We start from the raw sequence: 15933 nt of genomic DNA, 5'->3' as shown, positions 1-15933 counted from the left end.
GTCCTGTGTTTAAAAGAAGCAGCTGATGACTCCACGTGTATCGGAGGAGGCATGTGGTAGTCTACACCCCCCTCAGACCAACAGAGGATAACGCATCGACCAGGACTGTGATACACACGGGGAACTAGTATAACGACTAAATTGGGGAGAAAATGGGAGAAAATGGCAAAAAAAATAGGTCCTGTGTTTGTGTTCAAGTCTACCTGCTGACCATACCCCCCCAGGGGGATCGGCCACACCCACACTGGCCACTCTCTCAGACCATCACATTATCTGCTGCATTATCCAGTCTCTCCGTCTCTCGGTCGACCCACATCAGTGTGTGTTACAAAGCTCGCTGTCACACTCCGCCCTGGCTTCTGTTTCTCCACGCTGGCAGCTTCCTGTCTACCGCATGACCACGGGGCTCTGAAGCAGAACCCAGGATCCGGCGGTTGCGTCAGGCGGTGCTGAGGCACTGCCGTCGAGCGCGTGCGAATGAACGATCTGATGATCAATGAGCGGTAGCGAGCCCGGTGGTCCTGCCACCGGACGCACGGGTCAGACCTGTGTTTGGGTCAAGCCTGCGCATCGCCGTTCCCCCAAACCCGGGGCGCGGTCGATGCTGCGTAGGGACTGCGGGCCACCGAGCGGAAGATATGATTGATTGGGCATAGAAAGAATCCCCGTGTCCCAGGGTACTCCCCCTAAAGAATCCCCGTGTCCCAGGGTACTCCCCCCTGCCCTGCCGGCGGATAGCTGCCCAGGCCAGCGTCTGCTCCTCCGAGTGACGGATACAGCGTGACATCAGCTGAGTGCCAGATGGTGTGTGTGTGTGTGTGTGTGTGTGTTTGTGTCTTTGCAGTGCATTATGGTGGGGTAGATAGTTCAATAAAAACAGAATAGGTTTTCACCATGAAGAAATCATCATCATCATCATCATCAGCATCATTACCATCTTTTGAATTTCATCCACATAAACACTTCATATTTTAAAACTCTCGTAAAACCATTTCCCACAGGACCCACTCTAACAGGGAAATATTTACCCAACTGCATATTGTGAGCACATAATGAATTGCCCTGGTAATAAGATTTTAGAGAGGGAAAAGAAGTGCAAGTTGAAGGATTCTCAAAAAATCTGTGCGCTCTTACATTTGTGAGGTCTGCTAATGAGCGAACGACTGCAGCTAATGACTTCACAGCGAAATAGCAATGTGTGTGGTGCAGCTACTCAGCACGTCGATGGAGAAACAAAACATGCAGGTGTCTGTTTTACTCTGTCACATAGCTTTAAACCCAGGAAGTGTCCACTGCACTGTACACTCACTGAACTGGGCCTTGGGCAAGGCAGCTACAATCCACTCTTAACTGGCAACTAGGGCTTTTTCATTATACAATACAAAACAAATTTTGACTTGAATAGTTTTTTTTGTTTTTGTATCTTTGAAAAGGAAACTACAGTAGTTCTTATTAGGCCGTGGTTTCGTCCAGGGAGCTCAAATGTTTGTGTGATGCTGGTTGTCTTGCCTCCGCTGTTTCTTAGCGTCGTGGGAGACCTTTTCTCCGTTTGCTTGAGTATTTCCTCTCGTCGGGTTCCTGTCAGAAGTGTGCGTCCCCAGCGTGAGTGATATTCGCTGGAATCAAATCAAACAACCGAAAGCAAGCGAGCAATATTACTGACTGACGTCTCATTCCTCCGGTCCATAGAAGCATTTCGCTAAAAGGCGGTGGAGGGTTTTTGTCTCAGCAGTTTTTGTCACGCTGCTCGGGCGTGGCATTTAACGGGGAAGTGGGAACAGGCACTGCCTGTGGGGTGTGTCAGAGGGGGAGCGTTTCCCCGCCTCCCCCCCCCCCCGTCCCTCGACGCTGCAGAATCGGGTTTGGAGAGAGTGCCTGGAAAGCTCTCTCTCCCCATCTGCACTCATGGAGCAGCTCTCTGCTTCACCAGGGACTGCACACACACACACACCCTACTCCCCAAATACCTTGCACACACACCCCACTCCCCTACACACCCTGCACACACACCCCACTCCCCTACACAGCCTGCACACACACCCCACTCCCCTAAACACCCTGCACACAAACTACAGTCCCCAAACACCCAGCACACACACCCCACTCCTCAAACACCCTGCACACACACCCCAGTCCCCAAACACCCTGCACACACACCCCACCTCTGATCTGGCAGCAGCAGCACCATGGTGAATAATGCATGTGTGCCAGACCGTGTGCTGGTCTCTGGAATCACAGCCTCCTTGCACACCTCTCTCTCATTCTCTCTCTCTCTCTCTACCCCTCTCTCTCTCCCTTGCTCTCTCACTCCTGCTGTCTTCCCTCTTCCCCTAATAGCTCCTTCTCCCAGGTGATCTGTGCTCCTGCCCCGATCGCATGAGGGGCTGAGAGCGTCTGACTACAGTGAGAGAACCCCCCCCCCCCCCCCCCCCCCCCCCCCCCCACCCCCACCCCACTCCACCCCCTGGGTCTCTCTGGCCACTGCCTTGGAACAGCCTGCTTGAGGAGCTAGAGCATGTGTGCTGAGTGAGTGAGGGAGGGAGAGAGAGAGGGAGAGACAGGGAGGGAGAGAGAGAGAGAGAGAGAGAGAGAGAGAGAGGGAGAAAGACAGAGAGAGGGAGAGAAAGGGAGAGAGTAAGAGTGAGAGGGAGAGATAGCGATTGAGATAGAGGGAGGAAGAAGGAGAGGGAAAGAGCAGGTACCGGCGCTGTTCTCTCGTACCCCGGAGATGACGCCCCAGCGGAGCGGTGCTGCGCCTCCCTCTTTGTGCCTAAAAGCAGATCCCACACTAGCCGTCTGCGGCGGTCGATTCCCCCTAACTAGATTTTATTAGCGCGCGGAGCCTTCGGGGGGAACATGGAGGACTTAAGCAACATCAGGTGCCTCAGTCCAGAGAAAGGTAAGCCCTGTGGGATCAGGTTTCCCCCCCCCGATCCTTTTTCCTGGAGAGAAAGGAAGTGGAGCGAAAGAGAGGGGAGAAGTTCCTGCTCTTCTCATCTGTCACTGTGGGGAGCCAGAGCCTTTGTTTGTGGACTTCTTGTGGTTGTTATTTGTTGGAACGGCTTCAGCGTGTATTGATTGGCTAGGCTGGTCTCAAACATTTAAACTGAAGCATTTTATTTGTGCGTTTGTGTATATTTGTGTATGCTACATCAATTTAAACGTGTCATTTGTTGGGAAGCCAGGTTTAAATTTTGAAATTATATTTATTTTTACTGGTGCTGGTGCTTTAGAGCTGCCTAATCTCCAGCAGCCAGGCTGAGGATCTTGTCTTTTGCTATTGTCTACAGGTGTAGGTGGTGATGACAATTATAGAGAAACCCTTACTGATGTGAGCTGACAGTTTATTTCCCTTTAAACACATTCACCATCCTACACCAATGAAGGCTGAGCAACACAGCTCCAAGTTCATTCCAAGTAAAATTTAAGAGAATCCTGGGTAGTCTGATCTTTTCAGATTAGGGGCACTATGAAATATGTTCCATCTCTTCTCAAAAAGAGAATAACTGAGCCCCCTATTTTCTCACTGCTTTTCAGGAATTTGCGACATTAGTCAAGATACCTATGCCCACAGAAGCTTATGTCCACAAAATGACAAGCTTTATTTGAATATTTTTCAGTGTAAAAATGGCAGTTTTTTTTTTTGGGCCAATATAAGAACGTGCATATGCAGTGAAGGAGGACGGCTAGGGGGAGGATGAAGTTGTCTGTTTTTTTTTTGACAGGTCTCTGTCAGGACTTGGTTTCCTCCTCAATTCCCATCAACCCCTTGGTAACCATGGTAGAGCTCATTAGAGAATTTTCACCCTGGCAGAGAGGGAGAGAGAGAAAGAGAGCGAGCGAGAGAGAAGGAGAGTGGGGCTCGGAGGAAGCACTAATAGAAGCGTCCCATGCTAGCACAGTGGAAACCCGCGCGTTTGAAGGGAAATAAGCTGTCAGCTCACATCAGTGGGGTTCATCCATAATTTTGCGTACTCTCTACAGGCCGCGGCACCGAGGCACTTCAGCAATCTTTAAAAACGGGCGCAGCTGCCGCGCTGTGCCGCGCGCGGCTCCTGGCGTTGGCTCGAACGCCGCTCTGGAATGGGGGGTTTCTTGGCGCGTTCGTTTAGAAGGAGCGGAGGAATTCTGTGATATTTTGCTCTTATTTTTAGATGCTTCACCAGCAGGGGGGGAAAAAAAAATACATGAATTATTGATGCGACACTCTGAAATCCATTAGAAAGCTGAACTTTGGTTTTTATTGAAAAATAATGTAGACCACCATCAGAGATCTGTCCTCACGGACCGCACTAATCTGAAGGAGGCCTAGGAGGTTACACAACTCTTTCATCTTAGCACAGCGGCGGCAAAAATTGTCAGGGAATGGAGGGATGCTGAAATTCATCGCACCCGTTCTGCTGGATTAACGTTTTCGGAAAACGTGAATGAATGCAACAGAAACTGAAAGGAGTGGAGGTTGTTTAGCGAAGGATCATTTGAATGGTCCACCCTGCTGGGTTTTTAAGGATGCTGTTCTCCCCTCTGGAAGAGATTGTCCACGTGAACGGGTGGAATAGAAAGGAAGGACTGTGCAGCTTTTGTGCTGCAGTCTCAGGGAAACCAGGGTGACAGTGTTGCACAGCGGTTAGAGAACTGAGCTTGAACTTTGAGGTTGCGGGTTTGATTCCTAGTTCGGTTGCTGTTGTTGTACCATTCAGCACAGTATTTAACCTGGATTGCCCCCACTAAATATCTAGCTGCACTTATGTCAATCACTCCTGCAGACTGAGCAAAACATTTCTTAAACATCTATTCACCCACCTCCCTCCCCCCCACACACACCTATCCATCAGAAAACACCCATAATGTAGAAATTCTAACGGAAAGAGGACTAAAATGATGTGTCTATTTTGGTTTTATTCACTGTGATGTTTCTGACTGGAGCAAAAATGATACAGTTTGGAAGAGTGCCTGTCTGATGTAATGAAGCTTAACTTTGCATACATATAACTTCATCAGCTGTCGTATATCTCTGTGAAACACTGGACACTGGAATCAGGAGGAGAGACACACAGTTATGGAACGAACCGTTTCTTTGGCAGGTACCGTATAGTACAGTGATACTCAAATCTGGTCCTCCAGGCCTGTAGTACTGCTGGTCTTCATTCTTCCCGTCCAATGGGGACTGATTTAAACCTAGGACACCAGGGGAATTCATTCTCCGCCCAATCAATGGCAATAATCAGTCCTTGATTTTAACCATCAGGTAGAAAGAAAAACCAGCAGCAGTACTGGCCAGATCTGAGTATCCTTGTTATAGTAAATATGTATGCACCAGGAACAATTGTTATCTCAGTAGCGGATTGACTTTTTTAAAAAAATGAACACTGATATATTAATATTCTGCTTCTAATACTCTTGCCGGATAATTTGAGGACAGGGCTTAAGACTGAAGTTTGGCCTTCAGCATCAGTCTCCGGGGTTCATAAGCAAAGTCAGAGTGGCCTTTATTGCAGGTAACTTCACAAAAAGTCTTAAAAGCAGCCTTCGAATTATTGAAAGGAAACCTTTGTAACTTTACTTTTAAATATGGATTTACAGGAGGAGGCAACACTCGAATCAGCAGAAAGCAGCCTTATTTGTATTTCTGCACACTCTCCGTTCATTTGCAGCGGTGCTGTGGATGAGCATATTTCAGTCATGGGCTGAAATCAATCATACGAATGCTTAGACATGCAGTCGGAGGACAGCTTTTAAAATAATTAAACAGACAGATGTAAATTGTGGGTTGAGGGTGGAACTAACTTGTTTTGCTCCTCTGCCAAGTAAAACTGCTCACTGGCTCCGGGCTAGCATTGCACTGTAATGAGGGAGCTGAATGGCATTTTTAGGCTACAGTGAGCAGTTAGTTCTAATCAACACGTTCTGTCATGCAGCAATTTTTTCCCCCCCTTTTTTTTTCTTTAATCAGTGAACACGAAGCAGCCTGACACTGTTTGTCTAAGGCCATGAATAAGGATTCTATCCCTCGCTCGTTAAGCAGATAATTGATTCAGGTGATAATGTTTGTCATGGCAGAGGAAATCAATCTGTCAGATGCTTGGGCAGACATAAGAGCTCCATAATGAAGTCATTATTTCTATTGGGGTTTTTATGGTGCTATAGTAAACTGGCAGAGAGAGAACCTGAACTGGCTCCTTGTACTGCAGTCTGACTGCTCAAAAAACGGGGTACAACAAAGCAAATTTGGGCGACATAGCTCAGGAGGTAAGAGCGCTTGTCTGGCAGTCGGAGGGTTGCCGGTTCGATCCCCCGACCTGGGCATGTCGAAGTGTCCCTGAGCAAGACACCTGACCCCTAATTGCTCTGGTGAATGCGAGGCATCAATTGTAAAGCGCTTTGGATAAAAGCGCTATATAAATGCAGTCCATTTACCAAATGTTATCAGCCCTGGACCTGGTGAGTCACAGGGTCCGCTGGTGTCAGATGTTCACAACAAAAGCGACAAAAGCAATTGATTGCACAGCTAAATCACCGCACAGTGTTTCTTGAATTCGGCGCTAAATTTAACAATAAAACAAAACCCGAAGACCGCGCGGTTCACCAGGACCAGTGTAGACTCTCTCTACTTCTACCACTGCAGAATCTCTACTTCAGGAATAGAGAAAACACTTTCTTTTGTGTCCCCTTAAATGGGGACTTGGAGCTACAGTACTTGAACATGTTAGACACTGGTGGAAATTCTGTGGATAATGTCAAGTGTAAAGAAGGGGGGGGGGGGGCTCAACAGGAAAGGGGGGCTGTAGCAGCTCGGAGGGGTGAGAGCTTGCTGTGTCCTTCACACCGTTCGGCTGCGCCATGCGCCTGTTCAGAGGTCCCGGACCTCCTGATAATCCTGATTTAGAAAAAAAACAAAAAACAAAACAACCAGATTCCATCAAAACAGGGATCAAAAGGGCATTTCCAGGCTAGGTGATTCCATACATCTCTTTGATCTAGGGTGATTCAATTCACCACTCTTATCCAGACCGTGCACAGCGCACAGGGGTGGAAACTGTGTGAGAAGTGGAAGATTTTTCTGAGATACCCAAAATAGACACTCATGTGATCCTTCGCACAGAACAGAACCTGTGCTATTCATATAGAAATACGGGGGAATACCAAACAGAATATTTCAACAGAAGGAACAGAAAGAAATGTCAGGCAAATGTACACTCTGCGCTTCCAAAAATAGCGCCAATATATTATCTTGGCTGTATCAATGTAGGGATATTGTACTGTCACGTTTGATACGTTTCTGTTTAATATTGTTAATTATTTGTTCTTTAATTATCATTCCAAAAAAGAATAAAATGAACATATACGGAGAAATACATTACTTTCTGACCTATCCCATGCTACAGTAACTGTGTGAACTGGACTTAACGTGTTCATGGCTATGAATAACTGTTACATAATGAGTATTGCACCTTATCGGACCTTTGGTATGCACTTATTGTACGTCGCTTTGGACAAACAAAATAAATGTAATGTCTGCCAAATAAATGCAATATAAATATAGTGAACCAAAATGAAAACACACTAAAAGCCATGGAAAGTGAAACAGATAAATGTTCTAAAATACAGGGGCTAAAAAAACCTTTGAAATGACATAGTTTTGCCATAAAAGCGATCAGCGAAATCTTAAAATATATTAACAGATAGTCTGGGCAAAGAGGTCTAACCTAGGGTGATTCGAGTTCTCCTGTGTACTCTTGTTAGGAGCCTGCCGGCAGGATTGTGCACCTGCTTTGTCTGCGACAGTGTTGTGCATACGGGTGAGATAATGGGAATTACTATAGTCCTGCTGTGAAGAAATGAAGGTGGTATGCTTAGAACAGAAATGATTGTAATTTAGCAATGGTTTTAAGCCGACAGATATGCAAGACCGGGCTTGCTTCTGAGCGTGAAATTCAAAAACAAAGAGTTGAATCAGACATAACAGGAAGGTTCTGTGCAGCATGCCTGACATTGTGTGATTTTTGGGTGATAATTGAATTAGGACTGAACTAACTGAATTAGTGGACATGTGTGGACATGAACTACTGGGGGACAGCTATCAGAATTTTGCTTTTATCAGTGTTACGTTGTGGAATACTGATTGGAGCCCATGTTGTCTCGAACTGTGGCCAGAAAGGGAAGATTTGAAATTGGTCTGTACTTACACAGCAGAGATGTCCAGGTTAGGTTTCTCATATCTGCACATACAGCTCAAAAATCATCTTTGAGCTATGCAGCCTGAATACCATCCATCGGACTAATCGATGGTTCAGCATGAAAACAATTTCAAGAAGGTCATCTGCTGTAATAGAAACAAATTATTATTTGGTTTTTAATTATTTTTTATGGCAGACCACATTCACTAAAAGAGGGACCTATAGTATATTGAAATGTTATTGATTTTGCTAATGAAGAAGCACCCACACAGCTCACAGGATGGTTCTAGACTGATATTTTGAGCAGGTTAAAAAAATGAGCTAAAACAAATGAGAAAATCTCTGTTGCTGGGATATGTGATTGTGTCACATTAGGGCTAGGGTGAGAGGCGAGGTCTTTTGGGATGTCGAGTTTGATAGTCAGGGCCCCTGGATTGGTGCATTAAAGTTTAGCAGTGGAAAGGAAAGCTTACTGGAGAAGACTGGAACACCAGCTACTTGTCACCCTCCTCTCCTCTAGATTATCTTTGTGTTTTTCATCATGGCACCAGGGCACAGGACAGCAGGAGTAGGAGCAGTGGCCATGTACACTGGTTGCCAGGATCTCCATTACATATACTTCCTTTTTTCTCCCCGTCTTTCCTCAGATTTCCTTCAGGATAATGTCATAGGTACAGTATAGCTATGAAAAGATCTGTGTGGTTGTCTGTTGAATCATACCATCCCTTGTTACAATGCAAATTGTTATTTGTTAGGATATCACTGCACTTATTGATTATAAGTAGGCCATATGTGCCTTCTCGGTTATATCGCATTTTTATATTCCTGAGAGCAACGCTGATGTTCTCCGCTACTGTTCAGCGCTCTTGAAAAGAGCATCTGCCAGCTGATTGCAATGTAATGAACAACATTGTTGTCAAACTTTCCATCGGCCTGCAGGCTAACGCATGCACCAGGAGAGCTGAGGTTGTTATGAAACAGGGAAGAGCTTCACTAATAAGCTTTCCTCACGAACAACAACTGAATCTTGTCAAAGATATTTGTCGGTTGAGTGGGAATTCGTAACGCCGTGCGGCAAATTTGAGCGACGCTTGCCAAACGAGATGAGCGCTAATTAAATGTAAAGTGTTCTTTTTTTTTTTAACCGCAATTTAAACAGAATAGGTTGTAGCACTTATAAAAAAAAAAGCTGTGCGGGTTGAGGCGTTTGCGTGAGGAGGGAGAGGAGAAGAAGCCGGTCGATGAAGAGAAGCCGCGCGAAGCTATAAAAAAACGCTTCGTTGTTAAATGATCGGGGCGAGCCTTTGCCTCGGTGTTTCATTAGAGGAGATGTGGCAGACATTCCTGGGCTGGAATACGAGGAGGCGAACGGGCCGGCGCGGCGCTCCTGACAAGCGGCAGGGGCTTCGGCGGGGACGTGCGAGGGAGCGGGAGAGAGGGGGAGAGAGAGCGAGAAGCAATATTAAGGCTATTATTAGCTTCAGCGCGGCGTCCGCGGGGACATGACTTGAGACACGTGTAAAGACTGCGCTTCCTCTCTCCCCGGCTGCCGAGATGACTTTTACGGTCACGGCGGGGATTTTTTTATTTATTTTTTTCGTCTTTTAAACGGCTCAGCTCGTACCCGCAGACGAACCAACAGGGATGCCTCACGCTCGCGCAGAGATTATACCTCGGGCTAGAAACGATTTGGGTCCGGAACATTCCTCTGGGCCTCAGCCCTGGTCATTGAGAAACAGGGCCACACGCCCCAGTTGTTTATAGAGCTGACATTTAGAAGTTTTGTTTTTTTTGTGACAAGAGCTTTGAGGCATAGAGCAGTTACCCATAAATCCTTTCATTTCAGCCTTTGATTCTGTCAACATTTACAAGCACAACAGTGATCTATGCCATCGATGGGAATAATGTTTTTTGCGATAATAATGATGAATGGGAACAGTTACTTTGTGCACCTTACCGTCTTATAGCCTGCATCTGATTGGTCTCTGATGCATTCTCAGTTATGCACCCAGCTCCTCTGCTCTTGAGTCATGTGACCTGTTGTTAGGGGAGTGCTGGGGGACAGGGAGGGGTGGTGGGAAATGCTCCTGCAGATCTCTAAAAGCCAGCAGGAGCTTGCACGGCCCAAAATTCACCCGCCCCGCCCCGCCCCGCCCCGCCCAACCCCACCCCACCCACCTCCTGCTCTCCGTCCTGTCATACTGGGATTGAGAAACAAAAGCCGACTCTGCCAAGAGCCACGCCCTCCTCCCCGCACGTTGGCACGGAGACCGAGGCCTGGCTCGGAGCGGCTCGGAGCAGATTGCCCATGACCTCACATGGAACCAGAGCTCAGCCTTCCCATCATGCCACTGCAGTTCCCACCCCTGTGTGCGTCCATCTCGTCATCACCAGCATTCTCCAGCACCACCTCGATGTGCCCATCACAGTCAGCGGGACATGAAGGTCAATAACACTTCCTTGATTGTGATCATCAGAGATGAAACTCATATTGGACAGGGTGAAAGGGTTTTCTTCATAATTACCGACCGCTCATATGAATCTTGTGCCCCTATTAGATTAGAATAATTCTCCCTGAGTCTCCTTAGGATCACTCCTGGTGATTCTGGCATTTTTATTCGTTACGCACTTAGCCCGAGATTACTTTTGCATCAGCTAATTATAAGCCATTATTGCTGAGTGCATGTACGCAGGTTGCTAATGTGTGTGTGCCGGTGGCCTTTGTTTTGCGCGAAGGGGTGTCTGGATAAGTCAATCCCCTGGCGTAATGCCGAGGGATTTGTGAAATGTAAAGAGATTAATGCGCTCTCTATCACGTTACTGATCGTGAGCGTTGCCGTGAGCGCCGCGCAAAGGTCACTGTGCCTGGGGAGTTTCATTGATTAGCGAGAGGCGTAGCGTGTAGTTTCGTGTGGGCCTGTGCCTTTAGTGTATTCCTGTGCTGCGTAGTTTCTGCACTGCGTCAGGCACTCTGTGGCCTGTAGCTGTAGCTTATTCTTTTGCCTAGTTGGCTTTGCAGAGGTTAGGTCAGAATAGTGTTCACTATGTGAACTAAACTGTGTTCTTGGCTAGAAATAGCTGTACAAAATAAGTATTGTATCTTATTGAACCTGTGTTTTGTAGTTGTCTATGACCATGAAATGCACTTCTTGTACGTCGCTTTGGATAAAAGCCAAATAAATGTAATGTAACGTAATGTAATGCCTGTTTATGGTTATGCCTGGTCATGTCAGGACTGTGTTGGGACTGTTCAAGTCTGTGCTGGGCTGTGTCTGAGACGAGTGCGGGTGGCTGCCTGTGTTCGTCTGGCACGTTGTAGAGCAGATTTGATGGATGGTTCTCAGTGTGTGGAATTTGGCTGTTGTGGGGCTCCTCGGTCGCCCGGCCCACCGCCCCGCCTTTAACGAGCAGCAGGGGGCAGTGCCGAGTTCTTCCGTCTTTCCCCCCAGCATGCTGGGAGTCACATGACCAGACGCAGAAGAAGGACGGCCGCGCCTCAGGCGGGTGTGAGGGATTACTGGGGGGGGGGGGGGGGGGGTCGGGGGTCGGGGGGCGTGGGGGAAGAGAGACCAGCTTCCTCCAGGCCCCCCGCGGGTGGTTTCACCATCGTGGCTGCAGGCGACGGCGTGTAATCTTTTATTGAAACGCACGCACTTTTACATGTGTACCGCCTTATCCCCCGGAGGGCTAAATACCGCAAACCACCATTTTTGGCTCCATCATAATGTTCCACTGTCCTGCAGCATGGCCCATAGCTCATTACTGAGCGAGGTTTGAAGGCTGCAGGTTATTGAAATATCTATGAATATGAATAAGGTGGGGAGTGGGGGAGAAGGTGGGAACGGGGGTAAAGTTGGCATATTCATCACCATTCATGGGAAGAGTCAATTAAATCCCTGCATTAAATTTCAGAGGGAATATCCATTACCTTTGACAATGGCCTGGTTTGTTGTACATGGATGGTTGTCGTTATTGTGAATTCCGTAACGATGATTAATGTTGCCGCGTGCTCAGCCTGTCTACCGTTCCGCCATGTAGAGCGGCGGTGTGCCTGCGTACCGACGGAAGGTCATGGAAAACAGCGCCGCCCCCAGCAGCGCGAACACAAAGAGCTAGCGTGGGGCTGTGTTCCTCTGGCCTAGCGATTAGCGGCGCTACGCTAGCGCGCTCAGGGTCACAGGCAGGCGACACGGCCATCACGCGCGTGAGCTGTCCCAAATACGCAGAACAGGGACGCGTTGCCCCCTACACCTCGACCTTCCGACAGGTGGCCGATTTGATTGGCGGTGATACGGAGGGTGCCCCAGCTGTGCGTGTTTGACTGGAGAGGGCATCGGCCATCAGTGAAACAGGACCCACGTCCAGCAGAGCAGAGACGAGTGTCAGCGCAGGCACCGCGAGGAGGCTAAATAAGATATGAGTCACACGCCGGGGTTTGAGAAGGAGAAGAGGTCACACGTGGCTAAGTCCAGCATGTCTACTGCATGCTATATAACCCTCTCAGCTCAGGGCATAGTCTGTAGACGGTGTGAGGGGAGGCCCGTTTCCCTCACCTTCTGAGAGAATGCGATTCATTATAAAAATAATCCCTCATACATTTGGAGAGACACGGCTATTGCCCCGCATCAACCTCCAAGTAACACTGATCCTCACCTTAACCTCCCAACCCAACACACACACCCCCCACAGACACACACACACACACGTGCATGTCTCCACATACACGCACGCACGCACGCACGCTCACACACACAAACACACATGTGCATGTCTCCACACACACACACATTCGCTCACTCACTAACACACACACACAAACCCACACACACACTGACACACACCTGTGATATAATTTGAAAATGGGAACCTCCGCTCTGTCCTGATGAGATGACAGCCAGCTGTTAGTCTGCCACATTCTTTCAGTTTGTGGCGATAGACAGTTTGATTTCTCACCAGATGCTGCAGCGAGCATCTCTCCTGGCTTTCCTTTGCTTCTCCTCGCGGGGGTGGGGGGGGGGGGGCACCCGGGACCGCTGAAGCGTGGCGTGTGTGAGAGCAGGTGGCCGGCAGCAGCGCTGCTTCGTTTTTCCTCATTATCCAAGAGTGGAGAGAAGGGACACACCGCTCACCAAATGAGTGTGTGTGTGTGTGTGTGAGAGCCTGTGTGTGTGCGCGTGTGTATATGAGTGTGTGTGTGTGAGCCTGTGTGTGTGTGTGTGTGTGTGTATGTGCGCGTGTGAATGAATATATATGTATTTATGCGTGTGTGCATGTGTGAGTGAGTGAATGTGTGTATGTGTTGCATGAGTGTGTGTCTGTGTGTGAGTGAATGTGCATCAGTGTGTGCATGAGTGTGCGTGTGTGTGTGTATGTGTGTTTCAGTGTGTGCGTGACTGTGAGTGTGCGCGTGGGTCTGTGTGTGTGTGTGTATAAGGAGGGGAGCTCCAGCTTATCTTTCAGACGGTTTTTGTGAAGCTGGATCCTGGGTGCGGTGCCAGCGCTCTGGGGCAGGGGGGGTGGGGGTGATCTGGGGGGGATTAAAGCTGAAACCCCCCCGATGCGGAAGGGTAGCGGCAGGACTCCGTATCCTCTCCGCCACACCGCCATCTGCCAGTCACAACGCTCGCCCCGCGCCGGGCCCCACACTCTCTCCCCCCCTCCTCAGTCCAGGGGGCACCTCCCACCGACCCCTCCAAAATATCCCACAACAGACGGGGGCGGAGTCGGGCCCAGCCAATCATCGCACAGACCGTGGTCACCTGGATTCCTGTGGACGAGTTCCTGTCACTTACTGTCCTTATCCTGTAAAGAGCAGGTCTCACTGAAGAGGCGAGGACAGGAAGTGACACAAACTGGTCCACCTGTCCTGCCTTTCCCTGGGAAAATAAAACAGCACGTCCTCACATCTGCGCGCCACCCAATCAGGTGATGAGCCGAGCACAGGAGCGACGGTACATGATCTGTTCTGTGATTAGGAATAGGCGAGTCCCTTTTTCATACTGCATAAGCCCTTTGCGAATGGCTTTGGGCCTGGGGACTCTCCCCGTTCCGGTCCTGATCCGAATCTGCAGCCTGCAGGGCCAGCGGTGCCGGTACACTGAGGAGACCGGGCCAGAGTCCGATTCTCCAGCTCGCTGGCCTCTTCAAACCCAATCCCCGAGACGGGCAGAAAAAAAAAATCTGATTTCATCAGAGCTTACAAAGTTGTAATCAGCGACACACACACACACACACACATACACTCGGGTTCCCATCTCTTTGCCACAGTGAAGTCGGGAGATTGGTTCCATGGGGACTGATTCTGGGAGGATAACACCGGGAGAGCACGCGCGCGCTTCTCATCTCCTTCTTCAGGACGGCGGCCGCGAGGCGGGGCGACCGTAAAAAAACAAAAAACAAAACGATCCCGTCCCTAAAGGCGCCGTCCGTTCGTCCGCCGCGGTAGCCGAGACCGGCGAGCGGCCCCGTGGCGGGCACGGCCCTCTCAGAGGTGGGACAGACCCCGCGCGGCGGACCCCGACGCCCTCGTTATTGGGTAACGGGGCCCTCGTTAAGTCATTTGTACCTGACGGACGCGGGCCCTCCCTCCCCCTCCCCGCTCCTCTCACCTGATTAATGTCTGACTTAAGCACACCGAGGCGTTTTAATTTGAATATGGTGTCGGCCAGGACAGCGGACGGGACACCGCTGGACGGCAAAGAGCCTCACTAATGGGGTTGGGCTGAATTAATGGACCAGTAGACGGGGTGGAGGGGTGGGTGGGTGGGGTGGGGTGGGGTGGGGGGGGTAATAATATTTATCGTTTGCTGTTTTCATAAATCGCTTCACTCATTCCGCTGTTTGGATGCCATTAGCTTAACAGACGAGACTATTCCTTGTAATTATCTCATCGGCTTCACACACTAAGGAAATAACAACCAGGCTTGCATTTAAATCGGTTGGTGGACAGAATTTAAAAAATAAAAAAATGCTTTGTTGTTGTATAAAGAATGAACTGCTTACTGTAAATCTAAGATACCGGTCTTTCTGTGTAAACGTTTGTCCCACCCCAGTTGATTTTAGTCAGTATTTCCTCCCACGTTTGCCGTGAAGTGAAATCCATGAGTTAGGTATAATCAGTGTCAGACATACACCGCATTTGGCTGATACCTGTTTTCACTCAGACAGTGAAGAACACCGGGCTGCTTCTCCACAGAACAGGACTTACCTGGCTCTGCTCTCAGTGTAATCTGTGCCTGTGCTGATTAAATTGCTCATTAATCCAGTAGTTAATCTTAGTTTTAATGTCTTTTTTTTTGTCTTTTGTTATTTTTCTGTATAATTAAATATTTAAAAACAAATTACGGAATGACTCGTCGGTCCTGGTTTTTTTTCGGTAAATAACACAAAAATCAATTTTAGTCTCCAGCCAGGAATTAATTGGCGTACAGGATAATCCAAACCATGAAAGCCATGGGCCTCAAATTGTGCACCTGCACCACCTGGATCCACTAAAGGAGCACTCCAAAGTCACAATTACGACATTTCCCCTCTGGTAGACGTTTACCGAACTATTTATTCAAATCCAGTTTTAATTGATGTGTGAAGCGAACCAGCAACAAAATATATTGTGAAATTACACTACTGCTGCACTCTGCCGGCTAGCATTGTCCTTGGGTTATGCCTAATATGTGTTCTAAATGAAATGCAAAGAATAACTCCGACGATACTGTGATATATAGCCAGTTACACAGTTTTACAGCCGGGTGACACGAGC

The 15933-nt window shown here is 48.5% G+C and overlaps 1 protein-coding gene across 3 annotated transcripts in view; it reads left to right on the top strand.

Annotated features, from left to right (window-relative positions):
• plch2a (phospholipase C, eta 2a) overlaps nucleotides 1-15933 on the top strand; it is a 161214-nt gene that overhangs the window by 75584 nt on the left and 69697 nt on the right. Inside the window, exon 1 of one of the 3 annotated variants that reach the window (XM_035381234.1) lies at nucleotides 2585-2899. The exons of the other annotated variants lie outside the window; for them this stretch is intronic. Within the exon in view, the coding sequence (XP_035237125.1) occupies nucleotides 2857-2899 (43 nt within the window). The 5' untranslated portion in view covers nucleotides 2585-2856. Of the gene's footprint in view, nucleotides 1-2584; nucleotides 2900-15933 lie in introns of those variants that run through there. 3 annotated transcript variants of the gene reach the window in all.

Source organism: Anguilla anguilla, chromosome 11, assembly GCF_013347855.1.
Source record: "Anguilla anguilla isolate fAngAng1 chromosome 11, fAngAng1.pri, whole genome shotgun sequence".
Lineage (NCBI taxonomy): Eukaryota > Metazoa > Chordata > Actinopteri > Anguilliformes > Anguillidae > Anguilla > Anguilla anguilla.
Note: the sequence above shows the minus strand (reverse complement) of the source record. Positions and strands in the feature narration are given on the sequence as shown.